General features: G+C 39.9%; 1 protein-coding gene across 1 annotated transcript in view; it reads right to left on the bottom strand.

The window, feature by feature from the left end:
- Window positions 1-12,364: 12,364 nt before the first annotated feature.
- The window catches only part of LOC129776774 (GATOR complex protein MIOS), a 36,126-nt gene continuing 20,653 nt past the window's right edge, over window positions 12,365-27,837 (bottom strand). The window contains exons 4-6 of the mRNA XM_055782611.1: window positions 22,157-22,276; window positions 20,211-22,098; window positions 12,365-12,731 (exon numbers count right to left, since the gene is read on the bottom strand). Of these exons, the coding sequence (XP_055638586.1) occupies window positions 12,635-12,731; window positions 20,211-22,098; window positions 22,157-22,276 (2,105 nt within the window). The 3' untranslated portion in view covers window positions 12,365-12,634. The remainder of the gene's footprint in view (window positions 12,732-20,210; window positions 22,099-22,156; window positions 22,277-27,837) is intronic.

Raw genomic sequence — 27,837 nt, 5'->3', positions numbered from 1 at the left:
GTTTATCGGCTCGTAGCAACGACTAAAAGTGATCACCTTGCACTTACTTGTGTTCACACACATGCCGTTGTCTTTGCACCACTGCGCTAGAGAATCGATATCGGCCTGCAAGCTGCAGCAGTCCGCAGCTGATTTGATGACTCGGAAAATTTTAAGGTCGTCTGCAAACAATAGTTTTCCAGAAGATATTCGTAGGCACAAGTCATTAATGAAGATTACAAATATCAATGGACACTCCCTTGGGGGACTCCGGACGCTATATCGAATGTTGTGGATCGTGCTGAATTCACCTCAACAAAAGCTTTCCTACCGGTCAGGTAAGACATTAACCAATCGGATATCCAATCAGGAAAACCCATGTACCTCAGTTTCCTCACCGTAAGAATATGTGGAACAGTATCGAAAGTCTTCGAGAAATCAATATAAACAGAGTCCACGTGGTTTCTGTGTTCAACTTCACGAAAGAGCACGTTTGTGTAGCATAATAAATTGGACGTTGTGGAACGGTGGGGTACAAATCCATGCTGGAACTCAGATATCATCGGTTTCGCTGCGGACAGTAGCACTGTATGGATGAGTGATAATTTGCGACGCGCCGCAAACTGCCTGATTTGTAGATAGGAATCATCTTTGCAGTTTTCCATAGGCTAGGAAATGTTCTTTCCTCGAGCGACTTGTTGAAGAGTATTGTCAGAGGAAAGGCCAATGATGAAGCGCAGTTCTTCAACAAGATAGGTGCTAAGTCGTCCACTCCGGCTCCTTTCGTAGCGTCTAGTTTTTGCAATGATCTTAATACTTCAACATGGGTAAAATTGAAGAAAATGGAAGTAAAGTGACGAACCAGCCAAAAGTGTTGAAAGTCACTATAATTCAGATCATAAATTGTAAATCTCAATTAATCCATGATCAGTGACTTGTGGCTCGGCGCATGAATTACTCATCTTTCTGGATTGGGATATTCGGGCCGAATTCGGTGGATTTTGACCATCAAATGCTTGACAACTCTGAGATAGTGAGTAAGTTCTCCAGTAATTGTTTGACCTAGTGGCAATCAGGGGATCCTTGTATAGTTTGAGTTCCGGAACGGAACGCATTTACAGAATCACATCACCATGACCAATTGTCCATGTCGTGAGAACCACAGGGAAACCACGCTATAAAGGCGAATTCTTTTACCGCGAGTATCAAACTAACATTCCTTCCTTTCCCCCTGGTGACTGTGAGGACGTGTCCGGCGTCGTTATTAATTATTTTATGTTCTAATCTTCATTTCCATTTTTCTCAGTGAAGATCCTTTGGAAACATTCACGAAAATACATACCTTATCGATGATTTCTTCGGTAAACACATCAGCTGGAAGTATGATTGTATTGGAAGCATTACCGTTTTTCATAAACTTGTTTTACTTTGTGTTTCTGCGCTTTCAAAAACAGCCATTAATAATGAACGTACTGACCTAGCGTCGTGACATTACTTTCATATACCCATACCATTACGGAACCAATCATACCCAAGCGAAAAAAGGATAAGAACTACGCAATGAATAGAGCATTCCCTACGGCAAACCGTCAGTTGTTGCCCTGCTGTTTGTGGATCAGTTACGTCCAAATCATGCACTTCCGAATACAGTCACCGAATATGATCACTGAAACGGCTTTTTTATCGTTCGAATCATACCTATGTACATTCACGAGCTCGCGATCAGCAATAAACTAACGTTCGCCTTATCCGTAAGTAAAGCACTGCATAAAAGTCTAAAAGTATTCGTACTCGACTGAGTTCTGCGAGTGGTTTTTGAGCAATGATAGGATGCATGTGAGCTAGAGGCGTGACATCGAACGACCTAGGCGGGTCTCATCGGAAGCGTAAATAGAATTTTTACTGAATGGATCTAGAAGTAAATCAGTAGTTTCGTATAACCAACGGCAAGTGGCACTTTCCTGTTAGGACCAAATACTTCGAGAAAATATGCCCGAAGAGCACAGCTCTCACAGCTGCTCTGCTTTCTTCACACTTGGTTTAAATTCGCTTCACTTTGACGCCATTTTAACCCCGGGAAAAATGCTCGAATTCACGAAAATTGAATGATCAATCAAGAAAAATCACCGGTCACAGTTCAGCCACCACCATTATCCCATATATCTATTAAAAAAAAACATTAAAAACTGATACAGCATTGTGTGCATGTGATGCAAATACACAAGCGCTCTCCACCAAACGACGTGAAAAATTACGCTATGTATAATTTTATCAAGTTTATCCATGGGTTTGAAGATGCGAGCTTTTGTTTCTATGTTGATTTCATAGAAGCTTTAAATCTATAGAAAATGCTCTACTGTTACACCCTGACCGTTTCAAAAAATTGTCATCGGTCGGGGCTTAAACAACAATATTTCCTTTCTTCACAGTGTCTCTACAAATCTGATCGTAGCAAAAATAGTTATTAAAATAAAAAAATATATATCGGCTGCTTCGGGTGCGGACGCATTTTCATTTTGCTCCTCAATTAGTTCGTATTTCGTGATTGTTTGTTATTATTATTTTTAAATTCAAACAACACCGTGAGTGGACTTGCTGACCGTTTGTATTTCATCGGACTGTACCTCGCGCGTTTTTTTTTAAATTAGTGCTCGTTCTCGTGTTTTTTGTTGCAACAAATTCACAATGAGTTGCAAAATATGCAGATGCGGCGTTACTGACAATCTTTTTTTGTGGAAGATGCAGCTTGCATCGGAGTAAAAGGAATTTCGAAGATGTCGTGAGGGACTACATGATTCCCACGTGTCGTGACTGTCAACCACGCGCCAACATTGAACTGAACTTAAAGCAGCTGATTCAGCGGCAAACGCTTCTCACTGAAGAAATCAAAACACAAACAGAAGTGAATCATCGTTCAGTAAAAAATGCAGAGTGACAGCGTATTCCATGAAGCAATTAATCGTCTGGAAGTTCAACTCGATGGTGTAAAAAAAGAACTTGTCTCAGCAATCAAAATTAGCTCCACCGCAACTACCGTCACCGCCATAAAAATCATTTGTCGTCACTTTTTGATGATACGATGGAAGTGGTCAACAAAAGCGTATCGGATTCGATAAAAGCAACGATAAGCGAAATTAAACAAGAACTGGGGCAAATTGGCAGTATGACAGAAGAAATAACAAATTGTTTTGAAAACCACACACAGAAGATGGATCAGATACAGCCCGTAAACTCTGATGTTTTGGATGAATTGAGAGCGTTAACTTCGGCTATCAGTACAATGGGGGAAAATTTCATCACCCCACTCCAACGACCTTCTCCAAACTTAGCTGACGAACTTCATGACTTGAATTTATATTTATTCGCTCCATCATCAGATCGAACCCCAAATTCCGCTGACGAACTTGGTCAAGCTTCAAATTCCGGATGGAGATGGATTAAAGGACGCTACACTTCATGGAGAAGGTGGAAAGCTGACTGGAGTGAATATGATAGTGCAGCGAGAAATAGAAAAACCAGACCCAATCCAGAGAAGCGTCCCAAATTCAACAACAGTGGCAACATAAATTTTGACAATAATAACAACAAAAGTAACAGGAGCAACAGTAATAACAGACGTATTTGGCAGAACCGGCAGAACAGATCCAGTGATGGCGCCCTTCTTATCGAACTCCATCAACTTTCAACGTGGTGAAATACTTAACACACCGAATAACAGAGAGAATTGGCTGTTAGTTCATTCAAGTTTTCTGTATTAACGACGCTAAACTCACCAGAAGATAATGTGAGTACAACTATCAACGATAGCAATGACGAATCGAATCCGTCATGACGATAGACAGGACTTGACAGCTCCGTTCCACGGTGAGGTCGAAAGTTTTAATAATTTGGACGTGTCGACATTCGGATCGCCAAGAGGATATCACGACAGAAATATAATCATTCCACAACGCACTGCATGCCGCACTAAACTTCAGGACCCTCGCACACGGTCTCTTAACGACTCTACGAATTCACAATTCTTAACGGTGTATTACCAAAATGTCAGGGGTATCCGTACGAAGACAAACGAATTGTTCTTGAAACTTTCTTCCTGCGCTTACGACATTGTTGTTCTGACGGAAACATGGCTACGTCCAGACATCTCCAGCTCAGAGTTCACTTCAAGCTACGTCATATATCGATGCGACCGCAGTTCTGCCACTAGCAATCTTCAACGAGGGGACGGAGTTTTAGTGGCGGTTAAAACGACACTCAACTGCAAATCAATATCACTAGCAGACAGCGACAACCTCGAAAAAGCTGTTGTCTTTGTTATACTTCCAAAGTCATCAATATATGTTTGTGGCATTTACATACGGCCCAACTCGTAACCAGCGACATATTCAACGCACTCCTCATCTGTTCAACAGCTTCGCGATCGCGCTTTGAATTCCGACACGATTGTCGTCGTGGGAGACTACAATTTACCCCGCTTAATATGGCAGAAAGATGAAGACGTTAACGGATTGTTGCCAACGAATGCTTCATCTGAACAAGAAACTATGCTAGTCGAATCGATGGTTGCCACCGGTCTCCTTCAAATCAACAGCTTATCAATCATTCGTCAGCGATCCTAGCGTAGTTGAACAAATCGTGCCTCCATCTGCCCTACTTAGAATCGATAGTCACCACATGCCGTTTGTTCTTCGCATTGATGTAAACGACAACTTCCTGCTACCTCCTGGGAACACAATTCAAACCGACGACTTTGATTTTCGACGCTGCAACTTTGCAAAACTTAATAAAGCTGTATCTGCTATCGACTGGGCTTCGTTGTTTCTCGGTAAGGATACTGACGAGACAGTACGTATATTCTATGACTCTCTGAATGCAGTCTTGAATGAGCATGTTCCACGTAGACGATTCACGAGACACTCCTACAAGCACGCTTGGTGGACATCCGAGCTGCAGCACCTTCATAACGCTGTCCGCAAATCCCGTAAGCGTAATTTTCAAGAACGAACGGATGCAAATCGTCACAATCTTCGCACAATTGAGACTCATTATCACAAACTTCAAACCGCATCATTTCAGAATTACATTGCCCACCGCCCACCCCTCCTATTTTTGGACATTTATTCGTAATCGGAAGCACTCAAATCGATTCCCAGCCGAGATGACTTTCAACGGTAATAGTGCTGATTAGCAAATTTAGTTCGCAGATCATTTCGAAAAGGTACACTGCACCATTTCACCAGCATTCTCGCCTGACAGTCTCAGGAATTGTCCCGTTTTCGATTTGAATTTGCCACTGTTTGAAATATTGTTGAGTAAATTGGACGTGTCTAAAGGTTCTGGAACTGATAAACTTCCGCCACTGTTCCTCAAAGAATCGTCTCTGGAGATTCCATTGACAATAATTTTCAATAAGTCGCTACGTCACAGCACTTTTACGCATCAATGGAAAACAGCTTCAATATGTCCGATCTTCAAATCAGACTCCAATCACGCCGTTGAAAATTACCGAGGCATTTCCATTCTATGTTGCGTGGCAAAAGTATTCGAAAGACTAGTTCATAACATTTTATATACCGCATGTCAACCGATGATATCTGAATAATAATGAATAATAATGAATATCTCGAATTGAATTTCGTTATTCAGTCGGGATTGAAACACTAGAATGTGTTGATTCCATTCGCGACCTTGGATTCGTTCTAGATAACAAACTGAGGTTCTATGAGCATACCTGTGTCACTACCGCTAAAGCGTTTGCTGCCCTTGGATTTGTTCGTCGGTGCACCAATAACTTCAGAGATGTTTACGCAATCAAATCGCTATACTGCTCATTAGTACATAGCATTTTGGAGTATGCTGCCTGCGCGTGGTCTCCGTCTCACAGCACCCAAATTACTCGAATGGAGAGAGTACAGCGTAGTTTCATTAGATATGCTCTCCGACAACTCCCATGGATAGATCCAGACCATCTCCCCGACTACTCGAGCCGCTGCAGACTGATCGCGTTGAAATCGTTAGCTTCTAGGCGTGCCAACCTTCAAAAAACATTTGTGTTTGATCTGTTAAATGGAATTTTTGACTGTCCATCCTTATAAATAATGTATCATTCTATGTACCATTCCGACAACTACGTGAGCAAGATTTATTGTTTATCAATCGCCATAGGACTTCCTGCGGATTCCATAACCCCTTAGAGAATAGTTTACGTGAATTCAATAGTGCTTGTGCTGTGTTCGATTGTAACATGTCAAAAACTATCTTTAAAAATAGGATTAAGAATTTAATATAAGGATTCAGTCTGTGGAATTATAAACAATTCGAGACGGTGATAAATAAATAAATAAATAAAAATTATTTCATTAAACCGTGATCTGTTTTCTTATTTGGCACCCATGCTAGAAAACGTAGTTCTACGTCAAAAACAGGAAAACGATATCAAGAATGTATATGTATGTTAGTGAGGAGTATTCAAGAGAACTCCATTCAAACCGATATCAGGTTTGTGCTTCACTGACAGGTAAAATTTGTATTTATGCCTCTCGTTAAGTTTTGACGACAAAACGGAACAGCTGGATTGAAATTCAGCTTAAAACAGCCATAACCAACGTTGAGTAGGGCAGGTGAGCTAAAAAAGCTCATCGGTCACCTCTCCGGTGGATGATCACCCAAGCTGGAATCAAAACTTTTTACTCCGGACAAGGAGCAGGAGTTTGTCACTCACCTGTTCGATCTTGAGAACCGTTTCTATGAGATCCTTATTACCGATATCCATCGTCTGTCAAACTGTGTACGTAGAAGTTCTGTGAGCTGAAGATATATAGGAATATCTTCAAATGCAGTCTTGAATAACCTAGCCTAAGCGTTGTGGTGTACCGGCTTTTGTAGTCCGTGTTAGGAAAACACTTTCCGGAGAGCAAAAATGCATCAGTGATTCATGTTTTAACAAGACAATGACCCTAAACACAAGGTTCATAAAGTTCGTACACGGTTACTTTAAAATTGGTCAAAAGTTATTGATACTCCACCACAATCTTTCGACATCACTTCCATTAAAAAACTAACTTTCAAACGCTTATATAATTTGCGGCAGTATTCTAGTCTAAAAATTTGCAAAAAATCAAAATGTTTAGACATTCAAAAATATACCCTAGAAAGGACTTTTAGAAAATTTCATTATTTACCAAGTTACACAGTGAGGCGGTATCTAATCTATTACGGTCATAATAATAAACATCAAACGTGTTTTTTCAAGCTGGCGTACACGATATGAATACAATCTATATGCATAGAGAACACATGAACCAATAAAAAAATTTTGACGTAGGACAACGTCTTTCTATTCTGTACCGGGGTATAAGTTCAAAGTTTCGAAAACGAGAGAGTGACGCTGGAGTGCAAGGTTTTGCACGTTAATACCTCTTTACCGGCTGAATGGAGCCGTATAATAATCACTTCATCCGAAAGATAAAATGTCAACGAGTTATATGATTGTCAAACGTTTCGATAGCTTAAAAATTGCTTTGAAAGCAAGCTATTGAAATCATCATTGCTCATTGATGATGATTAGTGATCGCAATGTGTTCCCGAACACGGACGCAAAATCTAGAGAAACCGTCATAGCGAATACATGCAAGCTGCGACTTCTTTTGCTCGCTTGCATTAGTGTTTAGGAAACCATAGCGGACACATGCAAGGCGTGAGTACTTTTACTGTTTCTGTTCTGCTTTCGCATGGAACAGTCCTGAAAAATTGTTTGCGTGTGAATGCGTCCGAGTGAAGGAATATTCGCATTTACGCATTCGACTTGGTGTTCCCGTGATGCAATCCAATTGACGAATTTACGCAAAGCTGAATCAGCTCATGCGACACCTACATTAGCGTTCAGAACCACAAAAGTGATGATGTTTGTCTATTCTACGCACTGAAAAGCAAGATTCGGTCGTGATTATTCAATTCATTTCAACCGTTAAATGTTTTCAGTATATGGTAAGAAAGTTAGGGCTTTGTATATTTACGATGATTTCAACACGCGATTGGACCAAAATCATTGATAATCTTCGAAAATTTCGAGATTGGTAATGTATACAGATTATGAATACTGTGGATAATAGTGATGAAATCGATATCATATTAAGTTCGATTATATCATTGATAATGTAAGGGTCGATACAAGAAGGATTTGCAGTATTTTAGCGCAACACATGCTACTCATCGTTTATCTAGTTGAAAAAAAAATTAAGTTACAACACTTATACCAAGCCATTTTTCAAAATATACATACCACATTGTAAAATTGCGATTTTCTAACCTTTTTAGCGTAGAAAGAATACGTGAAACTGGGAAATTTGAAGATAAATTCTGATTTTTCTAAAAAATTTGAACGACTAAAAAAACAAAACATCATCATTTTACTCGCTGCGCCATCTGGTTGTAAATCTGACGTAAATTCGTCAATAGCATCAGTTTGTGTTCTGCTTTCGCATGGAACAATCATGAAAAATTCCCACATCACGATAAAAACTAAATGAATGCAAGGTTATATAGGTTATATATGCAAGGTTATATAGACTTTATTCCGTTTTCACCGTGAAGTTGCGCCCTCAGTTTCTATTCTGCGCATGGAGTGATCATGAAAAAACTCGTGTTATTCTCACGAAAACAAAAATAAATCATGTATCAAACATCTTCAAGTGCTTTCACAAGGCCACTCAAATTCAATCGGTTCGTTTCGGGACCACCAACAAGTTCGTAAGAGTTGAATTTTATGTTAATAACAATTCTATACTTATACTCATAAAACCGCACACTAACAAGAAAAACTTTCACCAATCTTTCAAAATATTCATTCATTCATTCATTTATTTAGAATTGATTCAGATGCAATTTCAAATAAATGATTACCGAGCCAACGTCTACCTTGCGGTTGTATCACAGATATAACCCACTTCTCGTTTTTTAAATTCTACTATTTTAGAAAATCGGGAAACGTGAAAAAACTATTAAACAGCATTTTTTTTCTTCAAACGTAAATATTCTAATCATGAATTTAATTTTTTCGTACAATTTTTGTTCTATTGTTAACAAAAATTAATAAGCAAATAATGAAATAATGGATAGTAACAATATTCTTTATTTTATTTTTTCGGAACTCGAAAAAACGTCCGCAATTCGTGAGCCACTTTAGAGAATGGATGATATCCCCCCTGTAGATAAAGACTAAAAGCAGCTAAACACAGCTACAATGGACAAGGGTTACCATCAGTGTTGCTAAACGTGCAGATTCATCTGGAAAGGTACAGTTTTTTCACTATTTTTGATACAGATCATGGTAACGTACAATAGTACAGATTTTCGTGAAAAAGTACAGATTAGTACAGATTTTTTTCGCATGTGGAATTTCTTACATTTGAACAAAGCAACATTAAGGTACATGTCGACTTTTACGCCGCAGTATCGCTTGGTGCGGCTGATAATAAAAGTATTTACAATGCAATAGTTGATCAGTTTCATTAGGACGGAATTTCTTACAACGATCGTCTGAAAGGATTCGCATCGGACGGTGCGACCGTGATGATCGGGGTTTCGAATTTCGTAATGCGCTTGATAAAAATCGATTGCCCAGATCTAGTAGTCGTCAAATGTACATGTCATTCACTGATTTTGTGTGCTAGTTAGACATGTGACAAAATCCCTGACTATTTTGAGTATTTTTTGAGGGACATACATACCTGTATATCCAATAGCCCGAACAGGACTGAATAATTCGAGGTAATTCAGGAAAAATGTGTTTGAGGTGTTTCCACGGTTCTACGATGGGGATATACAAGATCTACACCCAAACGAGCGTTGGCAGAAAACATTTCATCTTTGGCAGAAATGATGCCATTTAGTGTGCTGGAGAGTCAAATGCGCAAATAATGAGCTGTTTTAAATGGTTTGTATGTATGCGTGCAGACATCTCTTTCTGTTTTCTTTTCTCATTTCATTTGGAATTGTGCCAAAAAAAAGTCCATGCGACGCCAATGAGGATCGAACCAAGGCTGGCTGGAATGCAAAACTGCGGAAAGCTTATTTGTCTTTTGTTTCGCTCGCTCGTATTAATCTTATATTTGCTGTACCATGTATATTATACAAATGCTTGTAAGTCATGACATTTTCTGTTATGTCACGTCTCATTTAATGTCATAAATCGGGATGACAAAACATGAGCTAAAAATCAATTTTGGGTGTAGATTCAGAAAGCCGTTGTATAAGCATGATCAAACACAAGAATGACTTGCAAATGTAAATGTAGTATTTGTAGTAAATGAGTATTTTTTCTTGCTGATAAAATAGTTTTTTTTCTACAACAAATATTTTCGATGGTACAGATTTTTGTAAAAAAAAGTACAGGTGAGAAAGATTTTCAACCCCTCTGGTACAGATTTAAATGTGGCAACACTGCTTACCATATAGAGATGGAATCCTCAAATTGATCAATATCTTCGAAATTGAATTGAAATTCAACTACCGTACGAATATGAGTGTAAGTGAATTTTCATACACTCGCTAATATACAATCATTTTTTGAGTAATAAAAACCAGCTATCAGATGGAAAACAAATAACATACCTTTTCACTCTCATGTGACACTATGATTTTATCTGAATAGCATGTTTCGAAAACTTTTTCTTGACTTTCAAAAGTAGTGAAAAGAGATCTGCATGGTGGTGTACGAATTCGAGTTTGAGTCACTGTATATACAGTGGAGTACCTGGAAAGCAATCCGCAGTTGTGACCAGAAAAGTGAAATTTTCGTTACTTCTGGTACCACGAACCAACCAATTTACCAAGACGAGTGCCTACAGAAGAGACTACTGCCTTTTCTAAAGCACCATATGGAACAAGAGCCTTACAATAATCATAATAACTACTGAGATATACCTGTTACACTAAACCACGAAAAGAAAACGAACCTACACACATTTTCGTATCCGGATTCTTGCGTATCCAAACTGTGGAGAAATGTAAAATAGTCAGATATCGGGGCGAAATCCTGGTACCTAAACTTATATTTGTAGAACTCTACAATTTACTTAAACACTGTATTTTGTTGGCAAGTAAAGCTGGATAGATTTAAATATGCTAGGACATGGTTGTCCATTTCAATGTATATGAAATATTATGTCATAAAATCATCCCTCGAACCGTAGGAAGGAGCTTATTGTTTTTTGGGCATAAATGAACATTCGATCTGCTTGAAGCCAATTTGCACACCAAAAAAGTTCAGAACAATATTTATGTACAATTCTCAAGAATCGTATAATCTATTAATAAATCCAAAACTGTAGCAAAACGATATCACATATCACTCAACCTCTAGAAATGTCATACCACCCCTTGCGTTAGTTTTCATAAGTCTATCTCAACTAAGACCCGAGCATCTCCCCCCAAGTTTCTGAATAATTGATCATGGCCGTCACTGATTATGTGTACCAAGGAAACCGCCCGTAATTGCACCCATTAGCCGAAAGGGCTGCACAAACTTAACTTCCCACCAAACCAATGCCGCTCGCGAAGTAGTCGTAGCCAAGCGCCGGGGCCAAGGGTGTACAAGTGAATAAATATGTATAAGTTATGGAAACGGATTTAATTAGCAACAGGCCATAGCAATCGCCAACCGATACGCTTCTTTTGCCTCTGTCTCTTTCACAGTTTTTGTTTCATCAATGCCCGGTTGCGATCGCATCCTCTTGGTATGGGTTATGGAATAATAATGTAAACGATGAAAAATGACGATTACAGATTTAAATAATTGATTTGATCTAACAGAAATCGTGTTTGTTTGGAGAGAGGAGAAACACAATTTAATAACACAAAGCAGCGCTCATTACAAATATAACTAGACGGAGGACAACAAACACTTGTAAAAGTAATAAATGATAAATTTACATCAATTATTTTACCCCCACATGCTATCGTTCATTTCATTATTCACTACCTGTCGCGCCTGTGGTTGTGCCAATTTATTACACTTATTGCGCGAGTGTACGAGTTTAAACGGTTTCGATCAAGCAGCAATAAAGTGTGTTTTATTTGGATATTGCATGTGTGCGCCCCTCATCACAATATTTAATTGAGCGCTCATAGTTGATGGTGGTGGTAGTAACAGAGGTAATAATCATTTCATCCATCCGCACCAAACGAGTAAAGCATCTGTCCCTTTCTATCGACCTATCAACGAGCACAAAAAGAATACAGCAAAAGAGGCGTGGCCGAAAAACCAACATGAAGGCAACGCGCAGAAAGAGAAACCAACCGTTCTCCGCTCTCAGCCCCAATTCGAACTCGAACTCGTTGACATCCCTAGCGTTTGGGAAGTTTCGGAAGCAATGCAAACGATCACTCAGAATAGCATTTTTTATTATTATGACTTGACCCTACAGAGGAGAACCATCGAAAAGAAAGTATCAAAACGATCTATTGGAAAAAAAAACAGCAGCAGGAAAGCAAAATTTCAACACTAACGCATGATTTGTACAGGAAAAAACATAAAAACTAACTAACAAATCAAATGTAACCATTTACCGTGCCTTTCAGCGGATTTCTTGTGTTTGTTCGTCTATTGGAGGCGAGAATTGCAAGTCTGTTCTCAGAACAACGTAGCTAGCTGGTATCAGGAGAGGTCTTCATCGCGCGGATACTGCGGCACCGGGAGATCTTTGGCGTAACACTTGCAATTACAGGATGTAACCGGGCATTCGGTGTTTTCACTGTGGGAAAAAGAGAAATCACATTAGACGGGAGTGTGTGATGATATGTCGAAGCATTATCCGCAATTTGAAACCACATAAGCACGATTTTAGACACCCCTCTCCTCTTCCGTGGACATTATCTATACCCCTCCCCCTGTTGTCCCCGTGGACATTTCTCCATTTTTTGATAACAAATTTGGAAAATAATTGAATTGCTATTAAATTCCATTTTAAATGTGTTTCTTTTTTCTATTCTATGGCTTGACATTGATAGACATGTTAGCTTTTTAAATAGTAGCGGTTGGTTCTCAAATTGTTCCCGTGAAATTATTGTATAGCTGTTTAGTTTCTCCCAAATTCCATTAACGTTATTATTAAGTTATATTACTTATTTCCAACATTATTGATTTCACATACAGATACGGATAAACAATTTAAAATGTTTCTATCACTATAATTTCTACACATTTCCACATTGAATTCTTTTCATTGGTAGAGATGTCCGATTACCAAGACCCCAGACCAATGGTGATGAATCATGGAGGGGAAAAAACAAGGATCTTTGAATCACAATTTCTTATTCAAATTTTCAAATATAAGTTGCCATTTTTGAGAAAATAAAGCAGTGTAGCAGTTTATGGAGGGTTATCTTCACGGACGACCACAAATGCTCCCGCTGATCCCGTCAAACATCCGGAGATTCTCGTATTTCAGGCAAACACAAACGAGTTGTTCGACCGAATTGCGGATCTCGCACAGATCGCAAAGGGGATGAAAGAATCTCACGTTGAGGTTATGTGATATTTGCAGTGGCTGGTTCTTAGTCTGGACAGGATTCGCTGCTCCCTCATCGCTTTCACGTCTTCGATTCTGGTTATGGAGCCTCTGATTTTTTGAACCGCTTCAAGCCGCTTCAACGAACAATTTTCGTGAGATGAATTAACAAAAGTTCGTTTTAGGCCCACTGAGCTCGTCCCAGCTCTGAAGTTGCTTCTGATGGTCAGCTGGTCCACTCGGACCACCAGCATCCTGTCACCTGTTGTTAGATTTATTTTTGTTAAGATAGTCAGATACGTGGTTTAGACAAGTAAGCTCGCAGTTCTGGAGATTTTGCTGCGTCCACGAAGATTCCAAACGGTGGTTCCCCTACTTCAGCGCATACCGGGCCTGTTGATATAGAATATAGCAAGCCGAAGATAATCCGCAGTGAAGTTTACCTCTGGCCAGGCACGTCAATTAGAGACCATCTCTAGCCACCCGTAAACAGATCATTAGGCATTACTCCGGTGAGGTTTGGTAATGGTTAAAAAAACGAGAGACGCAGTTCATCCTCAGGTTGTCGTCGTATAGGTTGATGCGAACAATGGAATCTTGGAATCTGGATGGAATTTTGAGTTTCTTAGTGGAGGCGCCTAAAACTGGTTTACCCAACATTTACCTCGAAGGTTCGATTTGACGCCAGGTTTTTCACAAAGTGCAGCAGATTGTCGTCTATCCCCTAGTCTGTCATTGTATCCAGAACTAGTGGAATCCAGGTTCGGTTGTATGTCTTCTCAAGATTTAAGACTACAGTCTCCACGTGTTGATTGTTTCTAAATTCATAAAACAGAATTTCACTTTTCAAACTTTTCATCGTCCATCGCGATTTGATTGAAAACTGCGAGTTTTCATTGCGTTTATAAAGCGAGTGGCTGATAGAGACACGATCCATTCATTTAACTTTCGATCAAATACTGTAGAACCATACATTGCAGCGTTTTTCCTAACCATGTTCCAGGTTCACTCATGAATATGAATATTTGTAATGAATCTGCTATTTCATGTATCGTGTACTGAGGATTACTCTTGATCTGCATCTCGATTTGATTATCATCAGTGGTACAAACTAACCAATAGGAGTGTTTTTGTGAACTTTTTTTCGCCAGCCAATCGAAATGAAGCGCGGGATCTCTTGCGAAAGAGTGAAAAAAGAAAGAACTTCCCAAACTTTGGCTTTGCTTTGACAGTTACCTCTGCCCACATCAGAAAGTTGGAACCAGACAATCAAGATGGGTGCAGCAAGATATGAAAAATATCGCTCAGTTTCACATCGATTGAACGATGCAAGCAATATTCAAGCTTACTATAGGATAATAAATAATTTTTAAAGTTTCTATTTATATTCCACTGAATTTTCTAATATTGAACTGTATCGAGTCCGAGAAATACTTTAAGTCACATTTGTGATTGATATGAATTTCTTTCACCAGACTCGTACAACTTGTTTTCGTTGTAGGACGATTCGTATGATTTCGTAATTCAATGTGAATGACTTTAGCGAAAACATTTCGCATGAACCAATTTCTCATCTGAAAAATTCGCTCATTATTATACAAACATTACTAGGGACACTTATCCAGAAATACGGTCTGTGCATCCATTCTTCGTGCTCCATTTTCGCAAAACTTGGGAGTTCTAAAAAATATAAACGTAGTTTTTACTTTGGTGGCGTCTTCATCTTACATTTTCTTCAAATACTTTAAAACAAATGAAAGTAAATCGATCGCTCTCAGTTCATGTACGTCATTTTCAGAATACACATTAAGGAAAGAAGTTCAACGATATCAGAAACAACTACAAGCTCAACCATTTATTGATCAATATGGCTTTTCTTGGAAATGCAGAATAGATTCCACGTATTGTTGAATACAGAAGTGGTTTTTTTTCAATATTCATTCCCGTGACACTATCTAAACCCCCTCCCTCCTAGCCGTGGACAAGCGTGGACGTTTTCGTAACCTCTACCCCCCCTAAAGTTGTCCACGTGGTATATGGACAGCCCCTAGAAACAATTGAAATTTATAAAGGGTGTGTCACATCAAATTGCATCACGGAAAAAACGCTGTAGAAATTCGCCCAGTAGACCGATCCTTTTGAAAATTTTAGACAGTAAAAAAAAACTATTAAACAACTTTTGGCATTTTCTTTTTTTTCATGCTTCGAGCCCAAGCCCGTATGCTCGCACCTTCCTCTTTATCCCGTCCATAAGGTTCTGTACAACGTCAGGTTGTAGTTTTTTTTGAACAGAAATCCATTTTCTCTTGAAGTCCGCCTCCGATTTGACAACTTTTGGGTTCTTCCGGAGGGCCTGCTTCATAATCGCCCAATATTTCTCTATTGGGCGAAGCTCCGGCGCGTTGGGCGGGTTCATTTCCTTTGGCACGAAGGTGACCCCGTTGGCTTCGTACTACTCCAACACGTCCTTTGAATAGTGGCACGAAGCGAGATCCGGCCAGAAGATGGTCGGGCCCTCGTGCTGCTTCAATAGTGGTAATAAGCGCTTCTGTAGGCACTCCTTAAGGTAAACCTGCCCGTTTACCGTGCCGGTCATCACGAAGGGGGCGCTCCGCTTTCCGCAAGAGTAGGTCGCTTGCCACACCATGTACTTTTTGGCAAACTTGGATAGTTTCTGCTTGCGAATCTCCTCCGAAACGCTGAATTTGTCCTCTGCGGAGAAGAACAACAGGCCCGGCAGCTGACGAAAGTCCGCTTTGACGTAGGTTTCGTCGTCCATTACCAGGCAATGCAGGCAATTTTCTACAGCGTTTTTTCCGTGATGCAATTTGATGTGACACACCCTTTAATGTGGGATAACACGAGGTCTGTTTTTTGGGATCGTGAATTTTGTATTGCTTTTCTATTTTTTTATTTATTATGAATATCTCTTTTGTCCCCTTCAAAGTAATCCACATCAGGATTTTTACACTTTTGACAACGTTTTTTCCAATCCTCGAAGCACTTCGACAAGTCGTTTTTTGTGATCTTGTTCAGCTCCTGCTTTTCATCCTTACTCGTAGCTTAGCAACTTGCACTGAGATGATTGATCTTTGGTTTCCACGGCGCAACTATAAACCCATGATTCGTCACCAGTAATGATCCTCTGGTGCAAATTCGCGCCGTCGCGGACAGTCTAACAGCTCCTTAGAAATGTTGATGCGATTTGGTCGAAATTGAGTAATTTTGGTGTGCTCCCGTGGCCGAGTGGTTAGCGTCATAACTAACATGCCGGGTGTTCGGGTTCGATTCCCGTTCTGGTCGGGGGAATTTTTCGTCAAAGAAATTTCCTCCGACTTGCACTGTAATCACGCGTATTCTAGAGCTTGCCATTCAGAATGCATTCAAGGCGTGTTATTTGGCATAGAAATCTCAACTAAGTACTAATAAAAAATGACGCAAGTAATACTACGCTGAGACGGCGAAGTTTCTCTAGGAACGTTAGTGCCATTGAAGAAGAAGAAGAGTAATTTTGGTACAATACCGCGATAACCTGTCTCATGCCCAAATCATTGGTAAAAATCGGATGACACGAGCCAATCGATACGTTTAGGTGTTCAATAACTTCTCTAACGGTGATTCGACAACTGACCAATACAGGGAAACTTCGACATAACGTTTTTTTCACTTTAAAAACTGTACGTTGTATCGAAGCATGATAGAGAACTCAGAAACATAGCTCATATCACTTTATTGTGATGCTGTTTGAGTAGAGTAGAGTTTGATGACAAATTCCTAATAAAAGGTGAAGCCAATCTTTCTCATGATGTTTCCATGATGTTAATACTGTTGATTGAGGATAAATAGATAAAATGAGCGCTTGCTTGTTAAAAACAAACTTATTCCCTGTAACAGTGGCCTTCTTCCGATGAATGGAAGTATGGCTATTCATATAATTTTCGTTCAGAATAAAAAAAAATATTTTTGAGGAAAATGAATTTCAATAGTTAAAACAATTTTAGTTTTCAAGTGTTATTGTTGTAATATTTTATGAAAGAATAAATTATTTCCTATTTTTCAATTTTGTGGGTTTAAAAGTTTTTAAGTTATGTTTTCCGAAAAATTAAAATCAACATAAAATTTAGAAAAAATCCAACTCAAAAACTATAAGAACTACAGAATTTTGGTCCACTTTTGAGATGTAATACTTTTCACGGCCAACACGACCAGATTGTTCCTGTATGCTGCTATGCGGACAATGTCTGCGCTGACAGGTCTTCCAATGATGCCGGCCCCTTTGGTAGTCAATTTGGGAATGTCTGTTTCAGGATTCTTTGGTAATGTTCGAACAATTGCCCGTTCATCATCAGAAGATAGGATCCGTTTGCGTTCTCTACCAGGAGATTTTCCATGGTTCCTTCGTATTCCACTTGTTTATGATTTAATTTACTGTAGAGTAGGTTCTTCCGACAGCAGTTGCTATTTCCTACAATGTCTTTCCACGACAATTCATACTTATTACGTGTAGCAATATCTATTTCTTTTCTCTAACTTGCCATTTTGATAAAAAAAAATCAAACATCAATAAAATACAAAAACCAACACTGCCCAAGCAATGGTTAAGTGTTATAAACGATTAGCTTTTCTCCGAATTTTATTGCACGTTCAGCTAGTTAAATGTGTGAGTATATGCATCAAGATCAATGTATTCAAAATATTTCATACCAAATAAATGGAAAGTATCGTCAAGTACCATTTGAACACTCAATTTTGCGATAGACTGTATGTTTTTGTCCGATAGATATACAGTGGAAATAATAAAACAAGCGAACAATGTAACTTCTGGGAATGTTGTTGTTATACTCAATCTCATGTCGCTCGTAGAATCACGTTACATCGAAGCGCGATGCATATATCATAGAAGGCTAGAGGATACGACATTCAGTCACCAGCATGATGTGTTGTACAGGTGGGCAAAACAGTTCACTTTGATGAACGGTTCACTGGCCAATTGTTTGTAAAATGTTGTTCACCTAAGTGAACTAGTTCTTTTGAGCAGTTCACTCACTCTTTTGTACAGTGGAGGGATATGTTAAAACAGGTATAACAAAGTGTGGGATGTTATGTAGGACTGTTCTGTTCATTCATAATTCATAAAATGCTGGTAACATTTTTTGAACTAGTTCTTTCAAACAGTTCATGAACGATTTGCTCATCTCTAATGTATCGAGGTGAGAGTTTTTATGAGAATTTTGTTGATGTATATATGAAAAAAGGGTAGAAAATACAAAATTCAAAAAACGTCGTATGATGTTGTTGAAAGCGGACACGGTTCGCTGAGGAGCGTCGAACGACAATAAAGTGTCTTTTTCAAGGCAGGCGAAGGAAGAGCTTAGAGTAGAGTTTCTTTCCACAAGGATCCTTCTCAAGGCTAGAGACGAATGAACTGCAGAAGTTTAAAGTCTCTATAACCAATGGAATGGAATGAAATGAATACGAAATTCAGTCACACTTCAGCCAGCCTGATGTGTTGACGTTGAGAGTTTATTTGAGAATGTTGTTGCTGTGTCCATTGCTCACCCAGCTCAGTGAAAGCGTTCTGTACAATGAAGGATGAGCTGATCGAATTAGTTGCATCGAGAGTAATAATTGTATACATTGTCCATTCTGTAGTTCAAATTTTTAGTAGAAATTCCAATAGCCAGTCAGCCAGCATCAAAATATTTCCGCCGAATGAAAAGTTTAAGTACAAAACCTGCTATATTGATGGAACCAAGAAGAAGAATAATCAAAAGGAACTGAGGAGTGGTAGAACCACGTCTCTATGGCTATGTTCACGACATTACTCACCCGTCGTTTTGTTTTCTTTTGTACTGCAGAATACATAAAGACCGTACTCAAAAAAAACTGCAACAAACAAAAATGATCATATATTTATACAGGTCCTTCTGGAGTCATTCTTCTTTGTATATTTGGCCGTTGATGGTGTCGCTCGTTATGTACGGCTTGTTGAATTTGTTGCACCCACAGTTCGCCTGCCTCACTAAGTACTTCTTGGCTGGGGATCTGCTTGACGTCCGCTTTAATGTCGTCCATTACGATGTATTTCGGCTGCACCAACCACTCACGGTACAGCTTCCTGGCGCGGGAATTAGCCACCGTATTCTGTTTATCAGTTCGGTTAGGCGCCTTCCTTACCTTGAAGACATGAAATCCGGTCCGTTTCATTGTCTGCTGGACGAACCAAACGGAAGAATTGAAAGGTTCGGATTGCGCTTGAAGTAATTCTTCCTTGCCTTCACGGGGTCGGTCCTTGAATCCGTTGAACGATTTTACCACACGAGACACGATCGAATGGTCGATTCCCAACTGTTCAGCGATCTACCTGTAGGGTTGACCTGAATTTTCCACGACCGCGCCCATAATGTTTTGTCGAAGCACTTCAGACTCAGAGGTTATCTCGATAATCACATGACAAATTATGACGAAATTTTGCATATGCAAACATTACACTCTAAACTAGCTTTACCAAACTTTCATCAATTCTTACTCATTGCAATAAAAAGTTATACACAAAAGAAAGTGTTGAATTTTTTTCGAGTTTAACCTTTATCACTCTCAACCACTACACAAGTGATAGATTGAGATATTTTAGAATTTCCCCACAATTCGATGAAATTTGTTTATAAAAATTAAAATATGTTTATGAACAAAATCAACATCCCAACTCTATGCAACACTTACCTGAACCACTCCGCCAGATGCTCGGTATGGCCACCGTGTCTGCAGGTTTGACACCAGGAGAACCACTTCGAAAAGGGTTTCGATTGCCACCCAATCTGGCCCTGGGTGGCGTGACCCTGTGAAATAGCACCCATCGTTGTGCCCATATGCAGCAAACAAAGTGCACATCTTGGCAGTGGCTTACGACAGTTCGGACAGCAGGACAATTTGTGCATAACGGCAGCATTACTCCTCAACCGGGCTTCCTCCTGCAATGCCATCGATACATTTTTACCGCAGAAGTTACACAGCAGGAAAACAGAGCGGGAGTTTCGCGGAGGAGAACGAATTCGTCCGAGCGCGATATCGAGTTGTGCGCGTTGCTCCCACAGCCCCCAAATGTCCAGCAAGTCACGATAGGTTGAGATCCAGTACTGAACACGGTAATCCGTTAGTAGATCGGACGTGAGAAAGCGGGCCGCGATCAGGGCTATCGTTTGAACGTCTTCGGTGCGATCCAGATGGCTCTGCAGAAGCCTTATTCCATCATTGGTTGCCCCGGTGAGCAGCAATCCGTTCAAGTCTCCCACCTCGACGCAGTTTGCAATCATCCCTTTGATGTACTCAGCAAGTTTGAGGTCCGACAAGAAATTGCAGGCAAAGGCCATTCGATCGCTCAGTGATATTTCGGTCTCGTTTGTGACGGTTTCGAAACCATCTTTTTCATGAGCCAGAAAGGAGAACATGCAACGAAGATACGGATCATCAATTTGCGTTCTGGCAGCTCCGCATTGCTTGCGCCACAATCCGGTGCGCTCTGCGCTAAATCCCGAAAGGCCTATGGCCGCGACCCGCAGCAACGAACTCGGATCGGTTGACTGCTCAGCTCCTTTACCGAGTATTTCAATGGCATGCTTAATCCTGAAGTGGAAGCATGCAATCAACGCAGCTCTGGTGTACTCTTTATTCGCACAAAGATCATCTATGAAACTTTGGAATGAACTCTCCTTATTCCGGTCAAACATCCATCCGCAGAGCAGCTGAGCTGTGTCTCTGTGTTCGCTTCTATAGACCACCAAACCACTGCCGATGCTGAAATCCACCCACTTCATCATAACCGGATCCGATCGTGACATCGCCGGTCCATCTGGAGCGCTACAAACTCCCAAAATAGTGTTCAAACCAAGCTTGCAATCTTCCATAATCATATGCCCAAGCATGCGCCAAACCCCTTTGAGGTTTGCATTACCCGCCAGTTCACCGTTATGGTGCATTTCCGTCGCCAACCCGTAGCTGTTCAGCGCCCTTTTCTGAATCAGTTCCGCAATATCCTCCTCATAGCTATCGATACCACAATCCCACTGATTCAACGAGTCAGCGGGCGTCGAAGGGGGCGAAGGCGATGTGAACTGTCGCAACTCGTTTCCGTTATTACCGTACAAATTGTTGTTGTTATCCCACGAGATGGCCACCCGTTGCGGAATCTTATAGTCACAAATTGTCCCCGTCCCAGACAGTGCCAGCATCCGTTCCAACTCATACGGGTGCCAGGAAATGTAACCCACAGTGGGTATTCGGCTACCATTCCTGGCCTGGAATGGTGAAACAAAGCGTTTGATCGAATGCGGATCTCCGCCATCCATCTCCGAACCCGGCCAGTGGAGGTCGATGAGGTTAATCAACGGCGAATCTCGCTGTAAGGTGGTCAGTACCGAGGAACGCGTCGGGCACCAGGACAGATGGGTGATGTTCTTCTGCATCTGGATCTGGCTGATAGCCTTATCGAGTGACCGAAGATCCCACAGATTAATTACGTTGTCCACATAACTAGCCAAATATCGACCGTTCGGGGCAATGCAGAGACCATTGACGGTGCGAGCGTTAGCAACGGTCACAGTGGAAGGATTTTCTGTAATAGAGACAATGAATTGTGAATCCGATGTGGGGAGGGAAAGCATATAACATACGTCTGAAATCCATCATTTTTATGTACTTATGGCTCATTCCCGCGATCATCACCTGCGGAAATGTTCGATCCCAACAAAGCGAATGGGCCGTCTCCGATAAACCAATCAGTTGAAGAATCGCTGAAATGAAAACAACCCAAAAATTTTCTATGTAAGTATAACCGTAAACTGAGACCAGACCGTTCATTGATTCGTTTTTGACCGTGGTCGCGATAGCTAGTGACGTTCGGCGCAATTAACTTGAAACAACTGTCTTTCTGTCTGATCTGCTGATCAAGCAACATTTTTCGGCACTGTTATCTACGATTGTGTCACATTTAACCGAAACACGTTTACCTGAAACACATACCCGAATGTAACAAATACCCCAATGCAACATATATCCGAATGGACATTTACCCGAAATCGACAAATACCCGAATGCAACAAATACCTGAATATAACAAATACCCAAATTCGACATTTACCCGAATGAGAAGGAAAGATTCCGACAAATCAGATTATGAGTTTCGTCGAATCTCCTGGTGATAAATAAGATTAAATCAAAACAACATGAAAAAGTAACAAAAATACGAAGTGTCATTTTTAAAAATTAATTTAGGCACAATTGACATGCTGTCTTCTTTCCTTTCAGTAATAATCTTTAAGGCCCTAAGATCATTCAAAAATGAGCATGGGTTTTGGAATATTTCTAAAATTAAGCTGGTTATTTTAACCTTTTCACTACGAAAGGCGTGTATATACGCTCTCGCCAGTCTTCCAATATATACGGAAGGCGTATATATACGCTCTCGTGCACCCGTGGCCGAGTGGTTAGCGTCCCACACTATCATGCCGGGTGTTCGGGTTCGATTCCCGTTCTGGTTGGGGGATTTTTCGTCAAAGAAAATTCTTCCGGCTTGCACTGTGGTCACGCGTATTCTAGAGCATGCCACTCTAGAGCACATTCAAGGCGTGTTATTCGGCATAGAAATCTCAACCAAGTATTAATGAACGACACTAGTTAATGAATACGTTGAGACGGCAAAAGTTCCACAGGGAACGTTAACGCCATTCAAGAAGAAGATATATACGCTCTCGCCAGCCTTTGACTTCTTCATTATAGTATGTAGAAAACATAACATTCGTCGAGAAAGTAGGCACGATTTATTGCGTTGACCCAAGTTTTAGGATATATCATACAGAAAGTAATTATTAATTTGTATCTTTAATTGATATAATTGACAAAATCCCTAAGTTTAGTTCAATGCTATGCCTAAAATGCTATTTAAAATAAATGATAAATGAATATTTTTAATTCATTTGCAATTATTATTTCGCCCCCATTCTAAGAATGGTATCAAAACTCCGGGTAAACTTTACTCACTAGTCACTGCTCTGGCGCAACACAACGACCGACATGCGCATAACGCGCCGTACCTGCTGATGGCTTTCTCCGATGCTGGGCCGCAGTGAAAAGGTTAACATAAAAAATGAGTGGGTTATATCTATGATATAACCGCAAGGTTCACGTGGAACTATCTTAGCTTAGCAATCATTCGTTTGTATTGATTAAATTCTTGATTGAATGAAACAGTTTCCAAATTCAATTGAGTTCAATATATTTGCTCTGTGAGTGAAAAAAATGAACAAATGCCGTGTAAAGTCAATTCATTTATTGTGATTGATTGTTCTTCGTTACAAGTAAATTTAATGACGGACCTTTTACGTTTGGTATGATGACTAGAACAAAATATATGTACGGAGGAATATCAAACGTTTGATGAACCAGCCTAAGGCTGAAAATCTTTCCAATAAAGACAACAAAAAAATTATCAAACGATTATTTTATTTTACATTTCCCTCTGAAGTTTACATCCGAAAAGTGTACATACTTCTCGAATCTCGAACTTGCTTGAAACTGGGAAGTTCATTCGCTTCTAGTGGCTGCACGATTTTCCCAGGTTCCTAAGTTGAGAAGATCATGTTAGGACAGACATATTCCACTCTGCACAAAGGCAAGCGAGGACAAAAGTACTCGCAGTTTGCATTTATTTGCAGAGCCGATTTCCCCAGAAACCTCGGTTTTGAAGTCTGTGTTAGGGAAACACATTTCAATCGGAACAAAAATACCCCCGATTTGTATGAATTCGCAATGCCGATTTCCCCACGCTTCATGGATTTGAAGTCTGTGTTAGGGAAACACATTCCAGTCGGAACAAAAATACCCCCGACTTGCATGAATTTGAAATACCGATTTCTCCAGGCACCTTGGTTTAGAAATCTCTATTAGGGAACACATTTCGGTGGGAACAAAAGCTCCCCCTACTTTCGTGTGTTCTTTTTCTTCTTTTTGGCTTTAAGAGGGTTTAAACTTTTCAGTTCACTCGCCTCTAGGCTCTTTCGTGTGTTTGCAATGCCGATTTCGCTGCTTGGTTTTAAAGTCTGTGTTAGGGAACATTTTTCGATGAGAACAAAAGTCCCCCTACTTTCATGTATTTGCAATGCCGATTTCTCCAAGGCTGCTTGGTTTTGATGGCTGTGTTAGGGAAACCGTAAATCGGGCCAATCAAAACGATGCAGTTAGGGCGTTTAGATAATGCCTAATATTTTACAGTTATTCAATTGTTTATCTAATGAAAAACAACATTTTGTTAGTTGCGATAGATGCGTAGAAATATTCCCTATCAAGTGATGCAAACATCTCTCCTATCCAGTACGAAATGTTCGAGCTATAAGCATTCGAAATCTTTCATTTTTTCCTGCATGTTCTGTGTTTAGGTTTTCATTTTACCCTCCATATATTCCGGTTAGACGTAGTCCCACGTCAAAATATAAAGCATAAATGCCATGACTATGTGAAAAGAATTGATAAAAAAATGATACTTACCCTTTTACCACCGCAGCACAATTTTTTCATGAATTTATTATTTCGTGATGAAATGTATTGTGAGGTCAACGAACTGGGGGCGAAGTCCCCATTTAACGAGGATAAGGAACAGAGGCGGCACCAAGCCGCCGAGGTTGACGCAATCCGAGTCAGCTGCCGACCCGCCGTCGGAAGCGGCGGCCTCTCGCAAGCAAACCTCGGTTCCTCATCCTCGTTAGACGGGAACTTCGCCCCCACTACAGTGATCTCAGATTGAATTTTATTACGAAAAAATAAATTCACATTAAAAATCGCACTTCAATGCCGTAATATGTATGTACCAACATTGTTAGCTTTGTTGTAATTCACTGAACGGGCTGCGTCAGCCATATGAATAGATAAATTTCATAATACGTTATAAAAACTGCACTTAGAGGCGAATGAACTTCAAAGTTAGAAGCCTCTTAAAAACAAAGAAAGAAGAAGAAGAAAAACTGCATTCCCCCACTTATAATTTTTTTGACAAGGATTTTATCCAACGTCACTATTTCTCAAATTGCACTACCCACGAAAAATACGAACTGTTTGGATGGAAATGAACGTACAAGACAAGTATGATCACTAGAGTGCCAATGAATGTATGAGAAAAAAATCGACCCTAAAATTCCAAATTTCAAAGTTACCCTATAAAAAACAGGAAGTGGGTTATATCTATGGTATAACCGCAAGGGTGACGTAGGACTATCGTTGATTTAGAGATCATTTGTATGAAGTTGAATCTGAATTCATTCTGAATGAATGAATATTTGGAGAACTTCGAAAACGAGAGCGTTACGTTGGAGGCACAAGGTTTTATGCATCCAATATTGGATACGGAAATATCCTACTGATGGGGAAGAATAATCTTCAGAAGCTATCCTGTTGATTGCGATTGATTGAAAAATCACAAAACCTAATGTATTGGGTCACAGTGTTACATGGATAGAAAACATTAAAATAAACTCTTTCATATGAATGTAATTTTAAATTCCCAGAGGAACTGGCAGATTATTTTCAGTAACGATTAGATATTTCCACATTTTCCTCGATACTGGAAGCCCACCAGTGGTTAATGCTAACCCGATAACCACCTGTTAATAGCACTTGATTGAAACATATTTGGTCACAGTGGTACATGGATAGAAAACATTCAATTAAATTCTTTCACATGAATATATTTTGAAAATTCCCAAAGGAACTGGCAGATTATTTTCAGTAACGATTAGATATTTCCACATTTTCCTCGATACTGGAAGCCCACCAGTGGTTAATACCAACTCGATAACCACCTGTTAATAGCACTTGATTGAAACATATTTGGTCACAGTGTTACATGGATAGAAAACATTCAATTAAACTCTTTCACATGAATATATTTTGAAAATTCCCAAAGGAACTGGCAGATTATTTTCCAGCAATGATTGGATCTTTCCGGAACTTTCTCGATGCTGAATGGCATCCTAACGGAAAGAGTTCTGCGCGTGTATGTGTCGATCCTTCGCCGTCCACCTCCTCCAGCACGTTAGGCAACGATGTTGTCTTGTCGATGTCCTCACGAAAAATGAATGTGTCTCACCACCAGAATATCGCTTAAGTATGCTTTTTGTGTGTGATTGAATCGAGAGAAGGTGTGGTTTACGATGGCAATTTGGAAGGCAAACTAGAGGGGAATGAACTCTCTGAGCTCGGAACTTTCGGCGACTGAGCAATAATCGATTGCGGGCGCATACAATAATGGATACGGAAATATCCTACTGATGGGGAAGAATAATCTTCTGAATCTATCCTGTTAATTGCGATTGATTGAAAAACCACAAAACCAAATGTATTTGGTCACAGTGTTACATGGATAGAAAACATTCAATTAAACTCTTTCACATGAATATATTTTGAAAATTCCCAAAGGAACTGGCAGATTATTTTCAGTAACGATTAGATACTTCCACATTTTCCTCGATACTGGAAGCCCACCAGTGGTTAATGCCAACTCGATAACCACCTGTTAATAGCACTTGATTGAAACATATTTGGTCACAGTGTTACATGGATAGAAAACATTCAATTAAACTCTTTCACATGAATATATTTTGAAAATTCCCAGAGGAACTGGCAGATTATTTTCAGTAACGATTAGATATTTCCACATTTTCCTCGATACTGGAAGCCCACCAGTGGTTAATGCCAACTCGATAACCACCTGTTAATAGCCGCGCGTGTATGTGTGTGTAGCGATGTCTTCCCAGGGAACCGTTTGTGGCATCACTCTCATCCTGATAGATTCCCTTCTGGCCTAGGGTGCACAAACAGGCTCTTGGTGACACCGTTCATCCGCGCTTTCATGATAAATAAAGAGCTTCGCCGCAACAGCGACAACTTGCTCCAATCGCTGTTCAATTAGAACTGAGTGGATTTCCGAGCGCCGCTCGCTTATATACCGATTGGTGATTTCAATAGCCTGTTTTGAAAGCAATTTTAAGACTATTGAAACAAGTTTTTGGATCAAAAAGTAACAAGTATATAACGCGTAGACATTTTATCTTTCGAATGAAGTGTTTATCATACCATTTCGTTCAGTTGTTTAGGAGCTATTAACGCTCAAAATCTCGGTCTCCGGCGTAACGCTTTCGTTTTCGAAACTTTGATTTTACACGATTTTACACGTAGTCCTACGTCAAAAATGTTCACCACATCGAAAAAACCTCATATGCAGAATTTCAGCTCAATCGGACTAAAGGGAGAGTGGCGCAAAGCGGTCAAAGTTTAAGTTTTTTGAAAATCGAAAAATCAACCAAGG

This window comes from Toxorhynchites rutilus, chromosome 3 (genome assembly GCF_029784135.1).
Source record: "Toxorhynchites rutilus septentrionalis strain SRP chromosome 3, ASM2978413v1, whole genome shotgun sequence".
Lineage (NCBI taxonomy): Eukaryota > Metazoa > Arthropoda > Insecta > Diptera > Culicidae > Toxorhynchites > Toxorhynchites rutilus.
This window is presented reverse-complemented; position numbering and strand designations above follow the sequence as displayed.